The sequence below is a fragment of the Trachypithecus francoisi genome, unplaced genomic scaffold (genome assembly GCF_009764315.1).
Source record: "Trachypithecus francoisi isolate TF-2019V2 unplaced genomic scaffold, Tfra_2.0 Lachesis_group16, whole genome shotgun sequence".
In the NCBI taxonomy this organism is placed as follows: domain Eukaryota; kingdom Metazoa; phylum Chordata; class Mammalia; order Primates; family Cercopithecidae; genus Trachypithecus; species Trachypithecus francoisi.
The window spans coordinates 36,095,466-36,120,781 of NW_022681461.1; the positions used below are offsets into that span (position 1 = coordinate 36,095,466).

The 25,316-nt window shown below is 38.2% G+C and overlaps 1 protein-coding gene across 3 annotated transcripts in view; it reads left to right on the plus strand.

Moving 5' to 3' along the window:
* Positions 1–25,316, plus strand: part of UHRF2 (ubiquitin like with PHD and ring finger domains 2) — a 100,352-nt gene that overhangs the window by 64,003 nt on the left and 11,033 nt on the right. For all 3 annotated transcript variants that reach the window (XM_033237301.1, XM_033237302.1, XM_033237303.1), the window contains 6 exons: positions 4,280–4,389; positions 6,737–6,923; positions 10,709–10,832; positions 11,063–11,170; positions 15,862–15,966; positions 23,078–23,184. In XM_033237301.1, the coding sequence (XP_033093192.1) occupies positions 4,280–4,389; positions 6,737–6,923; positions 10,709–10,832; positions 11,063–11,170; positions 15,862–15,966; positions 23,078–23,184 (741 nt within the window). The remainder of the gene's footprint in view (positions 1–4,279; positions 4,390–6,736; positions 6,924–10,708; positions 10,833–11,062; positions 11,171–15,861; positions 15,967–23,077; positions 23,185–25,316) is intronic.

Here is a 25,316-nt window from a genome sequence, read left to right on the forward strand (position 1 = left end):
ACCCTAGAAGAAAACCTAGGTAATACCATTCAGGACATAGTCATGGGCAGGGACTTCATGTCTAAAACACCAAAAGCAATGGCAACAAAAACCAAAATTGACAAAGGAGATCTAATTAAACTAAAGAGCTTCTGCACAGCAAAAGAAACTACCATCAGAGTGAACAGGCAACCTACAGAATGGGAGAAAATGTTTGCAATCTACTCATCTGACAATATCCAGAACCTACAAAGAACTCAAACAAACTTACAAGAAAGAAAAAAACAACCCCATCAAAAAGTGGGCAAAGGATATGAACAGACACTTCTCAAAAGAAGACATCTGTGTAGCCAACAGACACATGAAAAAAGGCTCATCATCACCCGCCATCAGAGAAATGCAAATCAAAACCACAATGAGATACCATCTCACACCAGTTAGAATGGCCATCATTAAAAAGTCAGGAAACAACAGGTGCTGGAGAGATGTGGAGAAATAGGAACACTTTTACACTGTTGGTGGGATTGTAAACTAGTTCAAGCATTGTGGAAGACAGTGTGGTGATTCCTCAAGGATCTAGAACTAGAAATACCATTTGACCCAGCCATCCCATTACTGGGTATATACCCAAAGGATTATAAATCATGCTGCTATAAAGATACATGCTCACGTATGTTTATTGCGGCACTATTCACAATAGCAAAGACTTGGAATCAACCCAAATGTCCATCAGTGACAGACTGGATTAAGAAAATGTGGCACATATACACCATGGAATACTGTGCAGCCATAAAAAAGGATGAGTTCATGTCCTTTGTAGGGACATGGATGCATCTGGAAACCATCATTCTGAGCAAACTATCGCAAGAACAGAAAACTAAACACTGCATGATTTCACTCATAGGTGGGAATTGAACCATGAGATCACTTGGACACAGGAAGGGGAACATCACACACCGGGGCCTTTTGTCGGGAGGGGGAAGAGGGGAGGGATAGCATTTAGGAGCTATACCTAATGTAAATGACGAGTTAATGGGTGCAGCTCACCAACATGGCATATGTATACATATGTAACAAACCTGCATGTTATGTACATGTACCCTAGAACTTTTAAGTATAATAATAATAATAATAATGATAAGTGTGATCTATGACTGCTAGCAAAAAGTGAAGTTAGATCCTTTAAAGCATTCAGGAAATTGATGAAAATAAGCAAAAGGAAAGGATTGATGTTAAATTTTATGTGAAGTTAGAGTGAGAAAGTAAGGAACAGTATAACATGCTTACAAGGAAAACATTCCAGAAAAGCATGAGTCAAGGAGAGCCAAGGATTTTAAGTCTAGCCAAAGTAGCCTTTAGTATAACAGCTGTAGATAAACTGTCATTAACTTTCAAGAACTGGGGGAGTATTGTTTTCGTGAAGCCTTCCTAAGGAATATTCAGGAGAACTAGGTTCAAATAATAGAGGTGACTGAAGATAATTTGAAATAAAGAGTTGTGCTCAACATTTAAAATATTTCTGCATTTAGAACCAGGACTAATTGAACATAGAGGAGAAAGTGTAGTATGTACTGGCTCTATGACCTGACACAGTTAGCTACATTATAACTTAAAAAATGGAAGGGATATATGCAAAAAGTTTAAACTATTTTCAGTAATTGAGAGCTGGCAACAATGTCTTGCATGTAATGTGGGATAAAGCAAAGGAGTATTTGTAATGTTCTAATTCTGGTATCCTTAAGAACTAGGATTTTTCTGGTTGGGGGAAAAAGAAACAAAGATACATAATTTTTTAATAAAGTAAATATCCTTTAGCCCTGAATTTGAATACAAATTATTAGTATGAACTCATTGAGATGTTCTGTGTTTGAGTGTGTATATTAATGTGTATGTTTAAAATTTATAGGCTACAAACAGTAATCAACCCAGTTGTAGTAAGCTTTCCTAGTGCTTAACTATGGTCTCGAAATACCTTTCCCACCGAAAGAAACTCCTGGCTGGGGGCAGAAAATGTGCAAGATGAACCTGGAATATCTTGTCATGCAAAAAAGGAATCCCATAAAGTCTGCTAAATTCTTGTCAGAAGGATTTGAGAGTCAACTGGAAGCTCCCACTGGTCAAAGATGAGACAGTTTGAACATTGATAAGAAAAATAAAGTTGATTGAGACATACCAAATATATTTAAATCCATGAGTTTATAGTAACACAAAAACTTGTCACCATGGAAGGTGATAGAGAATGATTTATTTTTAAAACTGCTGAATCCGCATTTTATCTTTGTTATATAAGCTATACTACTGGGTCACTAACTAGTTAATGAGGTCATTTTTCTATAAAATTGTGCCAAGTAAATGAGATGAGAAGGGAATGATAGAATGGGAATATCAACATTTTCTAATCCCCAATGAATTAATGTAGGCATTGAGCATTAGTAGCTGCCATCATGAGAGGAAAAGAGACAAATAACTAGGCACTTCCTGATGGAAATAGACCTATGAAATTATCTTACCAAGAAAATGAGCCTAAATCTGATTGAGACTGAGTCTTTAGCCCAGGAGTTGGCAATTTTTTTTTCTGTAAAGAGCCAGATAGTAAATAGTTTAACTTGGGGGCCAGATGGTCTGTCACAGCTACTCAACTCTGCTGTTACAGCATGAAACCAGCCATAGATAATAGAAAAACCAAATGGCATAACTAAGTTCTAATAAAACTTTATTTAAAGATTTTTGACCTACACTCCAGATCAACTACCAGTGTACAAGAAATATGAATGACAGAAAAACCTGTTTGAACCATACTTTGGGAATGCAAATATCAAAAATCAAGACTGTGAGAAACACTTTAGGACAAATGGATGGAATTGTTAACAGATTTCAAGGAGGAAAGAGATGGCATGTGGATTTATAGATTAGAGACTTTTCAAACACAGGCAAAACTGTTTTAGGGAGGTAGACAAGTGACATGATGAAAAACGTTAAGGTAAATATAACTCTTGGGAGGACACAAAGTTGTCATTGTGAGGGGACAAGGTGAGGGTTTCTGAGGCAGTTGATATTCCTCTGTCTTCTGTCATTGTTGGTGGTCACAAAGGATGTGTATATTGATAATTGGTTCAAAGCTATGCATTTATGCAGTTTTCTGCATTTGTATATATTTGACATTGAAAGTTTTTAAAGAAAAGGTGGAAGGATGGAAAAAGTCTTCAAGCAAGTGCTAACCAAAAGAAAGTAAACTTTTGATTCAGAATGCGTTGTTAGAGGTAAGCTACTCAATAAGATTTAGCCTTCTTAAATCTATACCTAATAAAGCAAAAGCCAACAGATTAAAAGGAGAAATAGGCCGGGCGTGGTGACTCATGCCTGTAATACCAGCACTTTGGGAGGCTGAGGTGGGCAGATCACCTGAGATCAGGAGTTGGAGATGAGCCCAGCCAACATGGTGAAACCCTGTCTCTACTAAAAATAAAAAAATTAGCCGGGTATGGTGGTACAGGCCTGTAATCCCATCTACTTGGAAGGCTGAGGCAGGAGAATTGCCTGAACACCGGAATTGGAGGCTACAGTGAGCCGAGATTGCACCACTGCACTCCAGCCTGGTGACAGAGCAAGACTCCATCTTAATAAATAATAAAAACAAACAAATAAATAAATGGAGAAATGTACAAATCCACACCCATAGTAGGAAACTTTGAAGAAGTGTATACAAACAAATATGAATTGAGTCTGACAAGTATGGTTTAGTATGAAAGACTTTATGAAAAGGGTATCTTATTTTTGCCTAGAAATTTTATTTATTGGAAATTTATTTTTTGTAGGTTTTTAAAATCTACAAAATTATCCCATGTAATTACATTTTCACAAAAGTATATGAAAATATATTGCTTACATAAAAGAAATGTTAAGATTCTACCAAACGACAAAACTAACAGAAAACATACCTTATTTCTTGATAGAAAGGTTTAATATTGCACAGATTTAACAAGAAATTATTTAAATCTTCCATTGTAATTGACAGAATACCATTTTACCTAGTCTTGAAATTTACAAGATAGCTACTTCTTACTGGATAAACTAATGAAACTTGTATTTTTTTTTCTCATATTACACTATGAATGTTAACTAATCACTATGGACTTTTCCTACTATTGAAAACAATAGTTCAGAATGATTGGAAAAGCTCTAATCTCAGTTTATAGATAGGTAGATTTCAGTGAGATTCCAAACTGACTTTTAGTTTTAATTTGTTTATATACCTTAGATTTTGCTGGCAGAAGTTAACCTTTCTTCCTTTTTTAAACAGGGGTTCTGAAGGAACATTAAATGATTGCAAGATAATATCTGTAGATGAAATCTTCAAGATTGAGAAACCTGGAGCCCATCCTCTTTCGTTTGCAGATGGAAAGTTTTTAAGTATGGATTTTTGTTTTTGGGCTTAGACTGTATGTGTTGTACATTATTTTTTTTGTGTGTGTGTGTTGTACATTATTGAACTTTATTTGTACTGGTCAGTGAATAACTTGGAAGGAAGTATAAAAGTGTAGACCATACAAATTTATTTTCAGGACAACAATTTTGATCTAAGATTCATTTTGTTGTAATGAATTTTTCCCAAATGATAAAATGTTATTTTTGAAGAAATATATCATCTTGGTATTTTATTGCTATTCTTTTTTTTTTTTTTTGAGGCGGAGTCTCGCTCTGTCGCCCGGACTGGAGTGCAGTGGCCAGATCTCAGCTCACTGCAAGCTCCGCCTCCCGGGTTTACGCCATTCTCCTGCCTCAGCCTCCTGAGTAGCTGGGACTACAGGCGCCTGCCACCTCGCCCGGCTCGTTTTTGTATTTTTTTTTTAGTAGAGATGGGGTTTCACCGTGTTAGCCAGGATGGTCTCGATCGCCTGACCTCGTGATCCGCCCATCTCGGCCTCCCAAAGTGCTGGGATTACAGGCTTGAGCCACCGCGCCCGGCCTGCTATTCTTTATTTTAAAAATATTATGGATATATAATAGTTGTAGATATTTAAAGAGTATATGTGATATTTTGATACAGGCATACAATGTGTAATGATCAAATCTGGGAAATTGGGATATTCATCACCTCAAACATTTATCATTTTTTGTGTGTGTTGGTAACATTCCAAATCTATTCTTTTAGTGATTCTATCTAACTGTATCTTTGCACCCTATAGCCAACCCTTCTTTATCCCCTACCTCACTTCTCTTCCCAGCCTCTAATAACCATCATCATTCTATTCTTTACCTGCACAAGATCAATTTTTTTTTTGGCTCCCACATATGAAAGAGAACATGTCACATTTGTCCTTCTGTACTTGGCTTCTTTCACTTAACATAATGTTCTTGAGTTTCATCCATGTTGTAAATGAAGGGTTTCTATTATTTTTTATGGCAGAATAATATTTTATTGTATATGTATATACCGCATTGTCTTTTTATCTGTTGATGGGTTTCCTGTTGTTTCCTCTGTTACAGATTCTGTCCAAAGAAAAAACCTGTTTCTGTAATTTTAGTTTAGTTTTTAATAATGAGATTTATTTTTACACAAGTAAAGTCTTAGAATTATAGTGCTAATTGAGCCTTGAATTTCTGGGAGGTAATGAATGAGGCTTATATAAACATTATAAGGTTAGAATGCAGCTGTACCTCTTCATTTTACAGATTTTTCTTGCTTGATATCAAACATTTGGTAACAGAGATAGAATTAGATTCTAGGTCTTGTCATTCATGGTGGAGCTTTTTTTTGTTTGTTTTTTGTTTCGAGACAGTTTTGCTCTTGTCTCCCAGGCTGGAGTACAATGGCGTGATCTTGGCTCACTGCAACCTCTGCCTCTCGGGTTAAAGCGATTCTCCTGCCTTAGCCTCTAGTAGCTGGGATTACAGGTTCCTGCCACCAAGCCCGGCTAATTTTTGTAATTTTAGTAGGAACAGGGTTTCACTGTGTTGGCCAGGTTCTCGAACTCCTGACCTCGTGAGCCACGCCTGGCCTCAGGCATTTATTCTTAAAGCCTCACACTTGATTATTCTTTTTGGTTCCTTTCTTGTCATTAGAAAAGCTGTATGCTGGCTAGGCGCAGTGGCTCAAGCCTGTAGTCCCAGCACTTTGGGAGGCCGAGACGGGCGGATCACGAGGTCAGGAGATGGAGACCATCCTGGCTAATGCGGTGAAACCCCGTCTCTACTAAAAAGTACAAAAAACTAGCCAAGCGAGGTGGCGGCGCCTGTAGTCCCAGCTACTCGGGAGGCTGACGCAGGAGAATGGTGTAAACCTGGGAGGCGGAGCTTGCAGTGAGCTGAGATCCGGCCACTGCACTCCAGCCTGGGCAACAGAGTGAGACTCCATCTCAAAAAAAAAAAAAAAAAAAAAAGCTGTATGCTGGCCAGGTGCCAGCACTTTGGGAGGCCAAGGTGGGCAAATCACCTGAGGGGTCAAGAGTTTGAGACCAGTCTGGCCAATATGGAGAAACCCTACCTCTGCTAAAAAAATAAAAAGTTAGCCACGCGTGGTGGCGCGTGCCTGTAATCCCAGCTACTTGGGAGCCTAAGGCGGGAGAATCGCTGGAACCTGGGAGGCAGAGGTTGCAGTGAGCTGAGATCACGCTGTTGCACTCCAGTCTGGGCAACAAGAGCAAAACTCCATCTCAAAAAAAAAAAAAAATGCTATTTCCACAGACTTTTCTTTATGCGGTTCATAGATATAAAAAATGTTTTAAGACTAGGCTTGCTATAATTTTGTTCTTAATAGGGCGAAATGATCCTGAATGTGACCTATGTGGTGGAGACCCAGATAAGAAATGCCATTCTTGCTCCTGTCGTGTATGTGGTGGGAAACACGAACCCAACATGCAGCTTCTGTGTGATGAATGTAATGTGGCTTATCATATTTACTGTCTGAATCCACCTTTGGATAAAGTCCCAGAAGAGGAATACTGGTATGATTATCAGGTTTTTGTTGTTGTTGTTCTTGCTATGTAAATAATTAAACATGAAATATGTATTTGAACCACCAGAAGTAGATTTCTAAAGATGCGTAATATAAAAGTGCTTAAAATGTTATGGCCAGTGGTTACTTAGCATTCATAGCTTTATTCAATTACTGTAACAACTTCTGAACCATCTCTTGCTCCATTTTTTAATCCCTTCAGTTTCTTCTCTGATACTAGAGTCTGTGTTCATTCAAAAATGCAAATCTGATTGTGTTGCTTCGTTGCTTCAGAGGGTTTATGTTGCCGTACGGGAGTGATATTTAGTTGCTTCTCCAGCCTGTATCTCTTACCACTTTCCTCTTTCATTTCCCCAAATACTCTACACTCTAGCCAGATTAAATATCTTTCAACTCCTTAAGTAAGCCATGTTCTTTTCCAGGTTGTCACACTTGCCATATTTTTATCTTGGAAGCATTATCCTCTTTGCTTAACTTCAAGATGATACTAATCCTTCAGCTTTTCAGTTAAATGTGACTTCCTCTGGTTATCCTTTATGGATGGTCCTCTACCCTCAACCATGCTAGATATCCTTGTTATGGTCTATAATAGTACTTACTTAACATTTACTACACACTAACAAAGCGGTTTATATGATTATTGTATTTAATCCTGTGATGTTGATGCATCGAAGAAGACTCCAGTTACGCTTGCCAAAATCTGTTCTTCTCTTATGGCAAAAAGAAGTTATCAGAAAAGAGACTGGGAAAAATGTGTCCAAAGTTGGTCCTTTTAATACCGTGTTAAGGAGGATTTTTCTTTTTAAACTGTGTGCCATATTGCTACTGTTGAGCATTTTTAAGAAGGACGACTGAGTCAGAAATAACTGATGTCACAAGTGGGTAATTGGTATCTGTGAAAAATAGATTGTTCGTTTTGATCTCTCCCTGACCTGTTGGGAAGGCGGTTGCTATATTATGACAGAGGCTGTAGAGGTGAGAGAAAGGGGGAAAGGATATATCTTCTTCCTTTTACCTCCTACTACTACCTTATATGATTACACTCTGAATTTTACCATCACTAATAACTGTTTCTTCTGAAGTCTCGTATTTTCCTTCTTTCTTGTTCAGTGGATGACATATTCCTGCTTTTCTAAAATACAAACTCTTTCACCTGCTCTTACAGTTCCATAGTCTTTCCAGAAACTTCACTTCTTCAGTTAATTCCTCTCCCAAGTTACCATTACTTAGATCGTTCTCATTAGCATTCTAGAATCTCTTGAATTTTCAAAATACACACAAACCTCCCTTGATCCCATTTCTCCCACCAGCTGTCTACCCCATTCTCTGCTTCTTTCATGGCAAAGATTCTCAAGAGCTATCTCTACTAATTGTTTCCATTTCCTCTCCTGTTCATACTTCTGCGCTCCAGTCTAGCTTTCCTTCCACTGTATCTGCTTATGTCAGGTTCACAGACACTTTTTATGTCTACACCTAAAGGTCAGTTCTCATTCCTTACTCAGCTGCTTAGCTGGTTACTCTGTTTTATAGATTTGAGATCATATAATCCATTTTTCTACTTATTCATTGGCCTTTCCTTCTTAGTCTCTTATTGGGTTCCCTTCACCTACCAGATTTCAGAGCCCCCCACCCTAACCCCCAAAGCACTATCCACTTCTTTTCTATGCTAGGGAACTATGCTTGTTCCCTAGATGATCTCATCCAATTATAGATGTTAAATATGAAGCCAATAGTTCTGAATTTATGTCTTCATTTCTAATTTCCCCTGAGCTTTATATTCCTATATGCAATTGGTTAGTGGACTGGCATCACAAAATTAGTCCAGATGGAGTTCTTGATTTCCACAAACTCCCTAAGATCCTGCTCCTCCCCCAGTCTTCATTAAATAGAACTAATCATTTTATGTTTGTTCATGCCAAAAAGCTAAACTTCATCCTCAGTTCTTTTGTTCTTTCACATACTCTACATCAATAGATTTTGACAGTTCTTAATGTTTCTTCATTCTCATCTCCCAGCCCAAACAACCATCTCTTCCTTGAACTTCTATAACAGATGTCTAACTAGTCTCTTTGTTTCCATGTGCTATGTTTTCTCCCATAGCAGCAGAGTGAGCTTAAAAAGGCCTGAATTAGATCATTTGTCTGTTGGAAACTCTCTAATGTCTTCCTATTTCACTTAGAATAAAAATCTAAGCCCTTACCGTTTATGACCTGGCCCATGTCTACTCTCTAACTTCGGTTGCTTATCACTATCCTGTTTACTTACTAACCTTGGTCTCTACCCACCTTTATCTTCCTCAAAGCATACCATTTCTTTTTATGCCCCAGGACCTTTGCACTTAACTGTTTCTTTGCCAGGAATGCTTTTCTTGGGTTATCTACTGTAAGAAGCATATCATTTCTAGTCACTCTTGACACATAACCCTGATGTATTTCCACTTAACACTTTCTGGAATTCTTTCCTTGTATGTACTGGTTTTCCTTAACTACTATGTACAAACATTTTTAACCTCAGCACCAAAATAGTGCCTTGCACGTAGGAGGTTCTGAACAAACCTGTTGAAGGAGTGAATCAATCCCAGAGATGACTTTAGGATGATATAATTAGAAGAGTGTCTTCTATTACTCTGGAACATATCTCTACATTCGTATCAAGGTCTTTCACTTCATCTGGAACTCCTTAATCTTAAAATCTTTTCTGCTTCTCCAAATCATGTTGTCTGGATATTTAACCTATGCACTAATTTTCTCATCAAACAGATAATACTTGCTTTAAATCACAGAATCTTTAATAAAGTTAGTTCTAAAGATGAGCCCATCGGATAAAATACAGCTTTTCTTTAGGACAGTTTATTTTTGGAAGCCTTCCTGATTTTCCAACTAGAGAGGACTTTAATTCATAGTATTTAGTGCCTTCTCCAACATAATTTGCTCAAGATCAGGGACTGAATTATTTAAATTTTTCTTTCCTATAGTGCTCAACAAAGTATCTCATAATTGGATTGACTTGTGGGCATAGTATTCTTCTAAAAGCTACATAGAATAGATAATTGTGAAATAGAAAGTATGGGCAAAGAAATTTGAGATTAATTGGGCAGTGGCCATTAGATCTTTGTTAGAGTATTCCTAAAGTTTCCTTTTTTTTGGTGACATAAGAATAGCCTCATCTTACTCTGTAGACATATACCTTGCTTTTTAGAAAAGATTCAAGGTAGTTTATGAAATACAAGTTATAGTAGGGTAATCAATTACAGATAGGCTAAAGGACAAACAAGCACAAGGAATTAAAATGAAGCTAACGATAAGGTTAATATAAACAAACATCCTTGAAGTCATGTATACTTGTTATATCAACTACCATTTTCTTCTGGGAATTCTAATAACCAGTTTAGATGGGGAGTTTTATCTGTTACACAGTTGGATGTTCTAGGAAGATCTAGCTACTTTTGTTTTAATGACAGGAACTTCAAATTTCTATTCTCAGGGTTAGTGAAAAGTTTAGAGTTCATGGTATCATTTTGAATCTCATAGCTTTGAGTTTTGAACTGAATTTGAGGATTTATAAGTTATCTAAAGGAATGACAAGGGTATTTTTAAAGCCAGCCTAACCATGTAAATATTTTGAAAAGTTTAGTATTTTAATGCCAGTTAAAGCTCTGTAATGTATACCAAATAATACATCTTAAAACTTGCTCTTACCTAGGAAGGCTAATATTCTGTTACTAGCCTTAATATGGCATTGTGAAAATGTCTTCGTTCTTTTTTTCTTTTAAAGGTATTGTCCTTCCTGTAAAACTGATTCCAGTGAAGTTGTAAAGGCTGGTGAAAGACTCAAGATGAGTAAAAAGAAAGCAAAGATGCCATCAGCTAGTACTGAAAGCCGGAGAGACTGGGGCAGGGTAAAGAAGAAATTCCTCTTTTCTTCCTAGTAGCAATTATAGTATATAATGTTTTAATACCAATAGTAGTAATGGTATAAAAGATTAAACAATATCATTATTTGTTAATATCAGTGGTACTTAAATTACATAAACAAGTTGGGTTCCTATTTTATTCACATCTCAGAATTAAGGGCTTTCATTAAAATTTAACATTATGAATTTCTCAAAGTTTGTTTTGTGACTTGTAGGGAATGGCTTGTGTTGGTCGTACGAGAGAATGTACTATTGTCCCTTCTAATCATTATGGACCTATTCCTGGTATTCCTGTTGGATCAACTTGGAGATTTAGAGTTCAGGTATGTTTTAACATTGGCTTAGTTGAAAGGGGAAAATTGGCTATCAGATTATAGCAGTGTTAATGTCTGTTGATTGTAAATGACCCTAACACATGACATTGACTTGTTAGAATGAAAGATTTTATTTTAGGATGGGTATACTCTTCCTGGAGGTTAACAAAGGAACATACATCACAAAATTGGGCATTAGCTGTGCATTTTCATCACTTTGTTTTTACTGTTCTGTTATGGTTATGGTAGTAACCATTAATTGTTAAGCTTTCTAAACAGCCTTTCTTGCAAAAATTTAGCATTTGAAATATTAAACTTGAATGGCATAGCAATTTCTAGTTGAATGTCGATGAACTCTAAGCTTGTTTCAGGTGTTGTCTTTGGGATTTATCCTCCTGAACAAATGCTAAGACATTGGGTGAGGAAGTGCCAGCTAATCTGAGAATAAAATAATTTCCCATTTCCAATTACACCTAGGAATCTGAACATTAATTAAGAGTGACTTTAATTTTTTTTTTTTTTGAGATGGAGTCTCGCTCTGTTGCCTAGGCTGTAGTGCAGTAGTGTGATCTTGGCTCACTGCAAGCTCCGCCTCCCGGGTTCACACCATTTTCCTGCCTCAGCTTCCCGAATAGCTGGGACTACAGGCACCCACCATCACGCCCGTCTGATTTTTTTGTACTTTTAATAGAGAAGGGGTTTCACTGTGTTAGCCAGGATGATCTCAATCTCCTGACCTCGTGATCCACCTGCCTCGGCCTCCCAAAGTGCTGGGATTACAGGCGTGAGCCACCACGCACGCTCTGGCTTTAAGTTTTATATTGAATGGCCCTGGTACTCAGACCTTTAATACAATTATAAAATTTAGATAACATATACTTATCCCTTGGTATCTGTGGGGGATTGGTTCCAAGATCACCCATAGAACCAAAGTCTGTGGATGCTCAAATTGCACACAAGCTCAGGCTTGTGTGGTGGCTCACGCCTGTAATCCCAGCACTTTGGGAGGCCACAGCAGCCAGATCACTTGAGGCCAGGAGTTCGAAACCAGCCTCGCCAACATGGTGAGACCCGTCTCTACTGAAAATACAGAAATCAGACAGGTGTGGTGGCGAGTGCCTATAATCCCAGCTACTCGGGAGGCTGAGACAGGAGAATTGCTTGAACCCAGGAGGCAGAGATTATGCCACTGCGCTCCAGCCTGGGTGACAGAGCGAGACTCTGTCTCAAAAAAAAAAAAAATCCTTTATACAGTGGTGCAGTATTTTCATATAACCTATGCACATCCTCCTGTATGCTTTTTTATTAATACCTGATACAGCGTAAATGCTGTGTGAATAGTTGTTACACTGTATTGTTTGGGGAATCATGACAAGAAAAAGTCTGGACAGATTCAGTACAGACACAACCATCTATTTTTTTCCCCAAATATTTTCTACTCTCTTTAATTGGCAGGTGTAGAACCTGTGGGCCAACTGTAATACATAAAAATGGCTTAAAAAGCTATGTATATATTAAATACTAGTAAATAATTTATATTTTGAAAACATGCCCTACTTTTCACTTTTTTTTTTTTGGAGACAGAATCTCACTCTTGTTGCCCAGGCTGGAGTGCAATGGCACAATCTTGGCTCACCGCAACCTCTGCCTCCCAAGTAGCTGGGATTACAAGCATGCATCACCACACCTGGCTAATTTTGTTTTTTTAGTAGAGGCAGGATTGCCTCATGTTGGTCAGGCTGGTCTCGAACTCCCAACCTCAGGTGATCCACCCGTCTCAGCCTCCCGAAGTGCTGGGATTACAGGCTTGAGCCACTGCGCCCAGCTTCATCATCATTTTCTGTTTCTCAGAGGCAGCCACATAAAAATTTTAGTTGTCTCCTATGCATTTACCTTTCCTTCCTTCCTTCCGTCTGTCCGTCCGTCTTTCTTTCCTTCCTTCCTTCCTTCCTTTCTTTCTTTCTTTCTTTCTTTTTCTTTCTCTTTCTTTCTTTTTCTTTTCTTTCCTTTCTTTCTTCCTTTCTTTCTTTCCTTTCTTTCTTTCTTCCTTTCTTTCCTTTTCTTTTCTTTTCTTTCTTTCTTCCTTCCTTCCTTTCTGTCTTTCTGTCTTTCTTTCTGTCTGTCTTTCTTTCTTTCTTTCTTGACAGGGCCTTGCTCTATCATCCAGGCAGGAGTACAGTAGCAATTGCAGCTCATTGTAACTTCAAACTTCTGGGTTCAACTGATCATTCCACCTAGCTAAGACTAAAGATGTAAAGACATATACTACCATGCCTGGCTGTGTTTTTTTTTGTTTTGTTTTTTGGTAGAGACAGGGTCATGCTATGTTGCCCAGGCTAGTCTCAGACTCCTGGCCTAAAGCAGTGCTCCAGCCTTGGCCTCCCAAAGCACTGGGATTATAGGCTTGGCGGTGGCAGCTGCTGCTGTTCCTCCTCCTCCCCCTCTCCCCTCTCCCCCGCAACCCGCCGCCCCTGGCTGTAGTGCCATAATCACAGCCCCCTCCTGGGCTCAAGCTGTCCTCTAGTCTGAGCCACCAGAGTAGCTGGGACTACAGGCACACGCCACCACACCCAGCTGATTTTTGTATTTTTTTTTTTGAGTCGAAGTTTCACCATGTTGCCTAGACTGTTCTTGAGTCTCTGAGGTCAATCCCTTCTGCCTCAGCTTCCCAAAGTACTGGGATTACAGGTGTGAGTCACTGTGCCCAGCCCTACCTTCTTATTTCTATTAATAAATAATGTGTTTATACTGTTTTTTTTTTTTTTAATTCATCTTTTAGTTGTATTCACTTCTTTCTTTTTTTTGAGACGGAGTTTTGCTGTTGTTGCCCAGGCTGGAGTGCAATGGCACAATCTCGGCTCACCACAACCTCAGCCTCCCGGGTTCAAGCAATTCTCCTGCCTCAGCCTCCCAAGTAGCTGGGATTACAGGCATACACCACTACGCCTAGCTCATTTTGTATTTTTAGTAGAGACATGGTTTCCATATGTTGGTCAGGCTGGTCTCAAACTCCCAACATCAGACGATCCGCCCGCCTTGGCCTCCCAAAATGCCGGGATTACAGGCGTGAGCCACCTTGCCCGGCCATATTAACTTTTTTCTGTGGAAGATGAAACATTTAGTTTAATACTATCTGTGTTCTCTTATCTTTGCAATAGTTTTATTATAATTTCGGTTGAACCGGTATTCAAAGTTTAGGTTATTATGACTTTGGATCTATAAATACAATAAAATACTGTATATAAATAGAATATAATACTATAAATATAGTTAAAATACGTATTTCTAATCACCTTATTTTTTATTTGCTTTTTTTTCATATACCTGTCTGTCACATACTTATTTTCTGAACTCCGAAAGCCTCCTTATATAGTCTAAGATGACTATGAGGTTGTTTTCCTGAGCAACTAGTGAGATGGATTTGCTATTTAGAAAGAAGGGAAGATTTAGGAAAAACAGATTATTTTTGCCAGGGTTGATGAGGTGGGGATATCAAATGGTCCCTTCTGCTGAGGTATTTCAAAAGCCAAAACCTTTCCAGGTTCTGTTGCTATCAACTTCTTATTGGCTTCTAAAGTGCCTTCCCTGCCACCCCAAATTCTTGTGCAAGCTTGAATTTCAGCTTCTTTTACTCTGCTAAGAAAATTGTATTGGCCAGGCATGATGGTTAATGTCTGTAATCCCAGCACTGTTAGGCTGAGGCAAGAGGATTGCTTAAGCCCAGGAGTTCAAGACCAGCCTGGGCAACATGGTGAGACCCCTGTCTCTACCAAAAAAAATTTTTAAAGACCCAATTGTATGACAAACAGATGAACTACAATACCTTTCTCAGGGAATTTGAAGTTCACCAAGAAGTGATACTTGTTTCAGTGAGACAGGAATGAAGATACGGGGGAAAAGCAGTCAGCCATTGAAGTAGAAATGAGTAAAGTAGAAATGGATAGCATGTTTGGGTAACATTGAGCAGTTTTGGCTCAGGCATATATGTTCCTTGAAGGTGAAGCTGTAGATAAGGCTAGGAAAAATAGGAGCCATATTTAGAGAGGGTAATAAATCATGTTGACTTGGGTTTAATACTGTGTGACCACTTAATGTCAAAAGCAGAATTGTTTTTAAAAGAATCATCCAGTTTGTGATAGATAGGGTGGGTTTGAAGAAGCAAAACTAGAGGCAGTGAAAAAGGATCTATTGTAAACATTCATTACTCAAACTGAGACTCAAACTAATATTGAACTGTGGAAGTAAAAGTAGATGGATTTGAGAAATTTAGTAGGTAAAATCAGCAATCCTTGTAACCAAAAGGCTTTTAGGAATAAGGGAGAAGAATGGGACTAAAATAACTCCTGCATTTTTGACTTCACAAACTAGGCAGGCAACAGAGCCACTATCCAAGACTAGTAATAAGAGAGAAACGATACGGACTGCTGATAGTTCTCTTTTAGCTGAGTTGAGCTGGAAGTTCCAGTAGACCGAAAATGATTGTTTACTAGTTATTGTGCAACTCAGAATTCTACGCAATCAGTTTTAGAATTCTCAGAACCTAAAGGATATGTTTGAGGAGATTTAAAATGAGAGAGCAAAAGATAGAACTCTGTGAGAACTTCGTTCTTTAGGTACCAATAATATAGATGAAAACATTTTGTTAATGTATCTTAACTAACTGTTCAGAGGTGTTTTGAGACTCTTCAATTGTTTTATAGGTGAGCGAAGCAGGTGTTCACAGACCCCATGTTGGTGGAATTCATGGTCGAAGTAATGATGGGGCTTACTCTCTTGTCCTGGCTGGTGGATTTGCGGATGAAGTCGTAAGTCATTATACAACCTTACGCATTAGTACCTGCCTTGATCATTTGTAAAATACAATAGCTTTGCCTAGGATACATCAGATACTGCTGTGTCTTTTTAGCACAGTTTTTTGTTGAAGTAATCAGTTTTATACATGTTAGAAAGTAAATCATTTGACAGTGTTTATTCTTTACATGTACTGATTTGACTTATATGTGTTGTTATTATGTTATAAGGAAAACACTCACATTCTTGATAGAGCTTTTACTCCTTTTTTTTTTTTTTTTTTGGAGATAGAGTCTCGCTCTGTCACCTGGGCTGGAGTGCAGTGGTGCGATCTCAGCTCCCTGCAACCTCTGCCTTTGGGTTCAAGTGATTTTTCTGCCTCAGCCTCCCAAGTATGTGAGATTTCAGGCATCTACCATCACACCTGGCTAATTTTTGTATTTTTATGTTTTATTTTTTAAGACGAAGTTTTGGTCTTGTCACCCAGGCTGGAGTGTAATGGCACAGTCTCAGCTCACTGCAATCTCCTCTTCCCGGGTTCAAGCGATTCTCCTGCCTCAGCCTCCTGACTAGCTGGGATTACAAGCATGCACCACCTCGCTTGGCTAATTCTTGTATTTTTAGTAGAAATGGGGTTTCACCACGTTGGCCAGGCCGGTCTCGAACTTCTGACCTCAGGTGATCCTCCTGCCTCAGCCTCCCAAAGTGTTGGGATTACAGGTGTGAGCCACCACACCTGGCCAATTTTTGTATTTTTAGTAGAGATGGGGTTTCACCTTGTTGGCCAGGTTGGTCTCGAACTCCTTACCTCAGATGATCTGCCCACCTTGGCCTCCCAAACTGCTGGGATTATAGGTGTGAGCCACGGTGCCCATCCTCTATAGAGCTTTTTTTTGTCCTTCTTTAAGTTTTCTCTTTAAAAAAATAAAAACTGGGCCGGGCGCGGTGGCCCAAGCCTGTAATCCCAGCACTTTGGGAGGCCGAGGCGGGCGGATCACAAGGTCAGGAGATCGAGACCATCCTGGCTAACACGATGTAACCCTGTCTCTACTAAAAAGTACAAAAAACTAGCCGGGCGAGGTGGCGGGCGCCTGTAGTCCCAGCTACTCGGGAGGCTGAGGCAGGAGAATGGCGTAAACCCGGGAGGCGGAACTTGCAGTGAGCTGAGATCCGGCCACTGCACTCCAGCTTGGGCGACAGAGCGAGACTCCGTCTCAAAAAAATAAATAAATAAAATAAATAAAATAAAAATAAAAAAATAAAAACTGGTTCCAGTGTTAGATCTATAGAGCTTATTTTTTTAAATTGACTTATTATTTTGGGTTAGTTGTAGATTCACATGTAGCATTAGAAACAATACAGAGGGCTGAGTACAGTGGCTCATTCCTGTAATCCCAGCACTTTGAGAGGGTGAAGTGAGTGAATCTCTTGAGCTCAGGAGTTCAAGACCAGCCCTGGGCAACATGGCAAAGCCCTGTCTCTACCAAAAAATATAGAAATTAGCTGAGTGTGATGGCATATGCCTGTAGTCCTAGCTACTCAGGAGGCTGAGGCAGGAAGATTGCTTGAGCCCAGGAGGTCGAGGCTGTAGTGAGCCATGATCGTGCCCTTGCAGCACTCCAGCCTAGGCAACAGCGAGCGAGACCCTGTCTCCTTAAAAAAAAAAAAAAAAAAGGTGGGAAGGGGATCCTGTGCCCTCTACCCAGTTTCTCCCAATGGTGACATCTTGCTAGACTATATAATAAAGTATCAGAACCAGGATATTGACACTGTACAGTCAGGGGCCGAACATTTATATTATCACAATTTCCATTGTTGTGTTGCCCTTTTATAGCTACACTATCAGACACAGCCCCTCACTGCTTCTTAACCTCTGACAACCACTAATCTTTTCTCTTTTTTTTTTTGAGATGGAATCTTGCTTTTGGTGCCCAGCCTGGAGTTCAATGGCATCATCTCGACTCACTGCAACCCGCCTCCTGAATAGCTAGAATTACAGGCACCCGGTTAATTTTTGCATCTTAGTAGGGATGGGATTTCTCCATATTGGCCAGGCTGATCTCGAACTCCTAGCCTCAGGTGATCTGCCCACCTCAGCTTCCCAAAGTGCTGGGATTACAGGCATGAGCTACTGTGCTGAGCCTTTTTTTTTTGTTTTTGTTTTTGTTTTTTGAGACAGAGTCTCACTCTGTTGCCCAGGCTATAGTACAGCGGCTCAGTACCTCTGCCTCCCAGGTTCGAGTGATTCTCCTGTCTCAGCTTTCCGAGTAGCTGGGCTACAGGCATGCACCACTATGCCTGACTGATTTTTGTATTTTTGGTAGAGATAGGGTTTCACCATGTTAGCCAGGCTGGTCTCAAACTCCTGACCTTGGTGATCCGCCAACCTCAGAGTGCTGGGATTACAGGCGTGAGCCACTGCACCCAGCCTCATTTCTTTATTCCTGCAATTTTGTCACTTCAAGAATTTTTATAAATGAAATTATGTGGTATATCATACATTAACCTTTAGGACTGGCTTTTTCTACTCAGCATGATTCTCTGGAGATTGTGGCATGTATCAATAGTTCATTCCTTTTTATTGCTGAGTACTAGTCCATGGTGTGGATGTACCACAGTTCATTTAATCATTTACTTGTGGAATAACAGCTGGGTTCTTTTGAGTTTTTAGCTATTACAGATAAAGCTACAGTAAATATTTGTGAACAGGTTTTTTGTAAACATAAGTCTTTATTTCTCTGGGATAAATGCCCCAGAAGTGCAATTCCGGGGTCACATGTGGCAGTTGCGTGTTTAGTTGTTTAAAGAAACTGCCAGACTGTTTTCTCCAGTGACTGTACCATTTTACTTTCCTATCGGCAATATATGAGTGATCCAGGTTCTCTGCATCTCACCAGCATTCGCTATTGTTGCTAGGTTTTTTTGGTTTGTTTTTTGTTTTTGCCATTCTGATAGGTGTGTAGTGGTAGCTTATTGTAGGACGTCATTCATTTGCTTATTTGCCATCTGTATAGCCTCTTTAGTAGTTAGCTCTTCAGGTTTTTTGGTCTTTTTCTATTGTTTTTTTTTTTTTTTTTTTTTTTTTTTTTTTTTTTTACTGTTTATCGGATATGTGGTCTTCAGGTATTTACTTGCTTTCATGGATTGTTATAAAGATGAATTAATTTGAGTAGTTACGGAGAGCACAAAATATAGTATGTTTTCAGACAGAAATAGAAAAACTTGCTGTCTTTCTGAAAGGCAGATTTGGCAGTGCATTTACATTAACATGGCAAAGTAAATGAAAATGGAAATATTTAGGTTCATCCTTTGCATACTTCTTTAGCATGCATATTTTGAAGCTATATCTTTATGTATTTGTCAGAAATACAAAAGATGTTATATAGTTTAATACAGTCAGTGTTTGGAATTTTGTAAAGGCTTTATAAATAAATCAACTAGAAATGTAGTCTCTTTAACAATTGTTTTTAGTGTCTGGGCAATTGTATTTGATCTGGTCTCTGACATTTGTTGTATTTGAAACTTGGGCCAAATTATTTAACTCTGGTAACTCAGTTTCCCCATCTGTAAAAAGAAGAAATAGTAGTATTTTATGTCGGGAAGATCATTACATTAAATGAGATAATTTATGTAGCCCTTTGCACATAGCATGGACTGAAATGTTAGTTATATTCTCTGTAGCAGAATATTACTTTAAATAGGGCCAGTCACAGTAGCTCATGCCTGTAATCTCAGCACTTTCAGAGGCTGAGGTGGGCTGATCACTTGAGGTCAAGACTTCAAGACCAGTCTGGCTAACATGATGAAACCCCGTCTCTACTAAAAGTACAAAAATTACCCATTCGTGGTGGTGCATGCCTGTAATTCCAGCTACTCGGCAGGCTGAGGCAGGAGAATCACTTGAACCCAGGAAGCAGAGGTTGTGGTGAGCCAAGATCACATCACTGTACTCCAGCCTGGATGACAAAGTGAGACTCTGTCTTTAAAAAAGATAAAAGAATATTATCTTAAATATATGAAGTTTATTTTCTTGTTTCCATGTTTTTGAATATAGTTACTGGTCAAACGTTAAAACATTTGTGGAGATAAGTACTGATGAACTGCTAGTTGTCTTAGATAGTCAAGTCTATTAAATAATGTGAAGAAGAATTTTAGGACTAAGGTGACATATAGGCCTTGATTGACAGCTAAAATGTATCTGGAGATGTTTATATATTTTATAAGCATTTTCAACTTTTTGGTCATTCTGTTGTAGGCAAGTATATCTACAGGATTAGGAAAAGGAAACCTGAATAAGCTTTTCACGTTTAAGAAAAACATTTCCTGAATTCTTGAATTTGGTATAAATTTCATGAAGCCAGTGATCTTTGTTCAGTCTGGTTGAATGGATGTAATACTCTTGCGTACCTGCTGATAACTGAGTTAATATTTTAGCCTAGTAACTTAGGAAGTAATCAAATGCCAGTTTTAGTGCCCTGTATTTTGGTGACCTCTTTTGAGAAGTGAGGACCCACAGAGATGATCTGTATCCTCTCAGTTGTCTTGAGAAGTAGTTTGCTCAGTGTTCAGGAGAAGACTCTGAGGCCAGAGTCTGTTTGGTTTTGTGTCCTGGGTGTGGAGCCATCTCTCTTCCTAGTTGTGTGATTTTAGGCGATTTACTGAACCTCCGCCTCATCTGTAAAATAAGATTGATAGTACTTAAAGGCTTGCTGTGAGGTTTAAATGAATTAATTATATGTAAAATGCTTCTCCTAATACCACCTAACCCCCCAGTAGTAGATGTGTGTTATACTAGCAGTGGTACAGTTTTGCAGAGATGTAAAGGGTATTATAAGAGGAATTGGTAAACTTTGAGGCTATGGTCTAGACAGCCTTGAATTAAATCACTAAAGAAATTTGGGGAATGTTTGTCTTCATTGTGCTTTGGAATTATTTATCTGATAGTCTATAGGGAGGAGGCTGAGAAGTTTAGTATAAAGGTCTTCCACCTGATCTTGATGATGGCAAGAATAGGAGCATCTAGCTTGTTGTCTTAGGCAGTTGCTTTAGCAGCTTGGGAGAAGAATAGAGGTTGGGAATAACTGAAGAACTGAGTTACTTCAGGGCAGTGCTGTGTCCCTTGTGTAGATAGAGCTGCTTTTTGTGAGCTCTTCCCAGGCACTAGAACTTGTTTAGGCTACTGCCTCCCAGGCACAATTTAATGGATCATTGACTAGAAGATGCAACAAATTTAGGCTGATTATTTTATTTTTTAATAGAGACAAGGGCTTGCTATGTCACCCAGGCTGGTCTTGAACTCCTGGGCTCAAGCAGGCCTCCTGCTTTGGCCTCCCACAGTGCTGGGATTACAGGCATGAGCCATTGCGCCTGGCCTTTCCATAGGAAAAATAGTCTGAAATAATATTGGTTGAGCTCTTACAGTCTGACAGTTTTTTCCCTTGTGGTAATATAATGTTTTTGTTGATGTAATGATTAAAGTACAAATGAGTTAAAGGTACGAAATTTTAGCCATGTTTCCTTGATTTGCTGCTTGAAGAATAATCAGAAATGTTTTAAATACTATTTAGCTTACATTTGTCTTATTATGCTCTCTTACTTTCCATTACTTTTTCTTTATGGCACTCCCATAATAACTTGAAAAGTTGACAGAGTTATGAATATGAATATTGTGGAGTCTGTCCAGATACCGGGTGGAAGACTGGTTTTGATCAGTTTAAGAAGTATTCTAAACTGTTCTAGATGTACGTATTTATTAGAATTCCTTCTCATAGAATACATACTAAAGATTAAGTTTCGTAATACCTTGTTTAAAAAATATGTAGACCTTAATATTGGATTAACAAAAAGTGAAAGTAAATTTAAGGGTTTTGGACCAATAAAAACACTGTAAGACCATGAGATTTTTAGTTGTGGCTTTTAATCCAAGGAAAAAACAAAGTATAAATAAGTGACTTCTATAATAAGAATTTGGTAGACACAAAACATTGTTTAAGTTGTCTAAACTAATTAAAATGATCTTGCATTAAAGAATCAGTATTTTGCTAGTGTTCGTAGAATTAATTGTGCACTTGATAGTTACTTTTCTTAATTTGTTTCAAGTACTGAATCAGATAGAGACAATAATATCCATATAAATTTTTAGCTGCTATGGAAGTAATTGGAGAGCTAGTACATGTAACATCTTTTTTTCAAATTTTTTCCAAATTTCTTCTTAATGGGAGGCGATTTTTTTTTACCTGAATGTGATAAGAGTGAACCCACAGAGTATGAAATAAAGGGAACTTACTATGCTGTTAGAATTTTAATATGAAAGCCAGGGCTCAGTGGCTCATGCCTGTAATCCCAGCACTTTGGGAGGCCAAGGCAGGTGGATCACTTGAGGCCGGGAATTTGAGACCAACATGGCCAACATGACAAAACCCCATCTCTACTGAAAATGCAAAAGCTAGACAGGCATGGTGGCACATCACTGTAATCCCAGCTACTTGGGAGGCTGAGGCAGGAGAATCAGTTGAACCCGGGAGGCAGAGGCTACAGTGAGCCGAGATCGTGCCACTGCACTCCAGTCTAGGTGATAGAGCAAGACTCTGTCTCCAAAAAAAGAAAAATTTAATAGGAAGTTTTTAGGTAAACTTGCTTTGTAGTACTTATTTATTGTCAATGCCAGAATTTGAAATTTGAGACAGCACACTTCGGTATGCTATAGATGTCAGTTGGAAATCTGGTTATGGAGTGTTTGTTGAAGTGGTATTACCTATAAAGAACCTACAAGCTAGTATTGTTAAGTTTTAACATTGAATTGAATAAAATATAATATTTAAACCCATAAGACCTTACTTTGTTTGTAACATTCTATTGATTATTTTACTACATATATAGCATGAGTCTAACCATATTTGGAGATGTAGGAAAGTATAATTTAAAGTGAAAGTGTTAGGTCAAGTTATGTAACTTGAAGGTATACTACACACAAGATTGCATTTAAATTTTGCATTATTTTGGGAGATGCCTCAAGAGAAAACGTCAACTCATAACATCCTAATGAAATGTTTTGACTCTGAAATAAGCATTGGTGAAATTATACTTGGGTTTAGCTTTCTTAATAAAGAAAATCTTCTCTGACAGGACCGAGGTGATGAGTTCACATACACTGGAAGCGGTGGTAAAAATCTTGCTGGTAATAAAAGAATTGGCGCACCTTCAGCTGATCAAACATTAACAAACATGAACAGGTACTACTGTAAACACTGTTTAGAATTTGAACATTGAATAAAAGTTTCATCATAGGACTGTACATTGTAACTTATATTGCAGAGGAGAATCTCAAACTGGGAGTTAAAGATCTGAAATTAAAATTCCAGTGCCTGATTACGTAATTGTTTATCAGCATCCTAACATATCTTTATAGTATTGTTTTTTAAATGCCATAATTTCTAGTCTTACTGAATACATGTGGTATGCATTTGAAAAAGTTCACAACTTTGAAGGAAAGGAGCCTGTATAATTTAAGCGAAATTGAGAATAAGGTGGCTTGTCTACTGCCCCATTGGTCAAAGCTAAAAGTGACAAACTCCTTTTTAGAGTAAACTTAGTAACGTGAAATAAAGTTATGTTTGAGAGCCACATTTATGTACATAAATGAAGCATAAGGTAACTTAATCAAGTCTACACTGAATGTACTTTTGGGATGTCTGCTAATAAGATATCTTCTAAGAGTTGTTAAAGGGAATGTTCATTTAGTTACAAAAGTGATCTTTTCTAACTAAATCCCCTTAAGACATTACAAAAGAGCCACCGTGTGCTGACCTTTATTCTATAGAAATACTAATGACATCTCAGCTCCCATGTGTACAGAAAATTTATTAATTTCAAAAATGTTTTGTTTTATAAATGCATGCTAATACCAATATTAATAAGTAACCCAGACCACCAGATAGCAAAAATCACATTAGAGTTTGTCATACTGAAATTTTTGTGAACATTTCATAAAGTTAACAGTTTTTATATCCTGTTATTAAGGGTATTTTGTGGATTGAGTAAAAATGAGTGTTTTCCACTTTGAGTCTAAATCACTCAGTTTCAAGTAGTGTCCCCTTAATTTCTGATTAGTGTGTGATGTAAAGAATATATCAATATGATTTCAAGACTTTCATGTGGATCAACTTACATAGAATCTCTGTTTTTATGTGTTCTATATTGTTTCTGACAGTAGGATTATTTTTACTGAACCAGCAGAGGAGACAGGTCAGATTTGCTGGTGAAAACATTCTTGAGACAGGAGCTTAGCTGTTCTTTTCTAGCAAGAAAGCAGTCCTTCAAGAAGAATGTCTTAAAATAAATATTTTGATGTGTTTTTGTCAATGAAAATGTATCTCAAATTTGCAAAAGGACTCTTTCAAGTTGTCAAATCTGAAAATTATTTTTCCCTTTAATAATTGATAGTTTTGCTTGAAAGGAACTTCCTTCATAACCACCCACCTTTGTAATGTACATGTTAGATTCCTTTCACGCTTTTGGACAATCTAATAAGTACCGCTACAGTCTCATTAGAAGTTAATTCACAGACAGTAAAAATGTTTGCTATAAAGAGGAGATAGTGAAAATGAAGTATCAACTGAAAACAATTTACGGTTGAATTATCAGAGAGACTTTAACATCCCATCTGTCAGTTTATACATTAAGTTGTGAATACGCCTTGTGATTGTAAAAGTGCTTGGGCAAAGGTACCTGTACGTCTTACAAACATGAAAACTGAGGTGAGAGACCCTTTGCTCTGACCCATAGTATACTCTTTTCCCAGTAGTGTATGATTCAATTCATTTTTGCTTATTTGCTAGGAGGTAGTCCGACACCTTCTTACTTCTGAGTTTATTCCTATTTCATCCCAGCTCTTCCAACTTTAAGAAACTGAAGAGGGCAGCAAAGTAACCTGGGCATCTTTTATCAGGGCAGTCAGAGGCACCTGACTGGTTGAGCTGCAGATAGATTAATGGAGGAGCTCTGTTGCTGTATTGCCTAGTTTCATCCTCTTGGACTCTTTTCATATACTTGAATAGCCTAATTATCTGAAGTCAGAAGTGAGTTGACAGTGCCAGTTAGTAGTGGCAGTAATTATGACTGAAGGTATCTGTGAGCACTAAAGCATTCCATTCAGTGACACGAAGGTAATACTTACTCTAGCTCTTTAAGATAAAATATGTGTAATATGTCAATAGATATTCTGTAAGTGAGACGTAATACTAGCCCTAGAGTCGATGGCTGTATTTTTTTCTACCTCCCAGAATTTTAATGCATCTTCCTTTTAGTTTTAAAAAAAAAAAAAAAGGTAACTTGGTAAGCTTCAACTCTTTGACCACAGCTACTA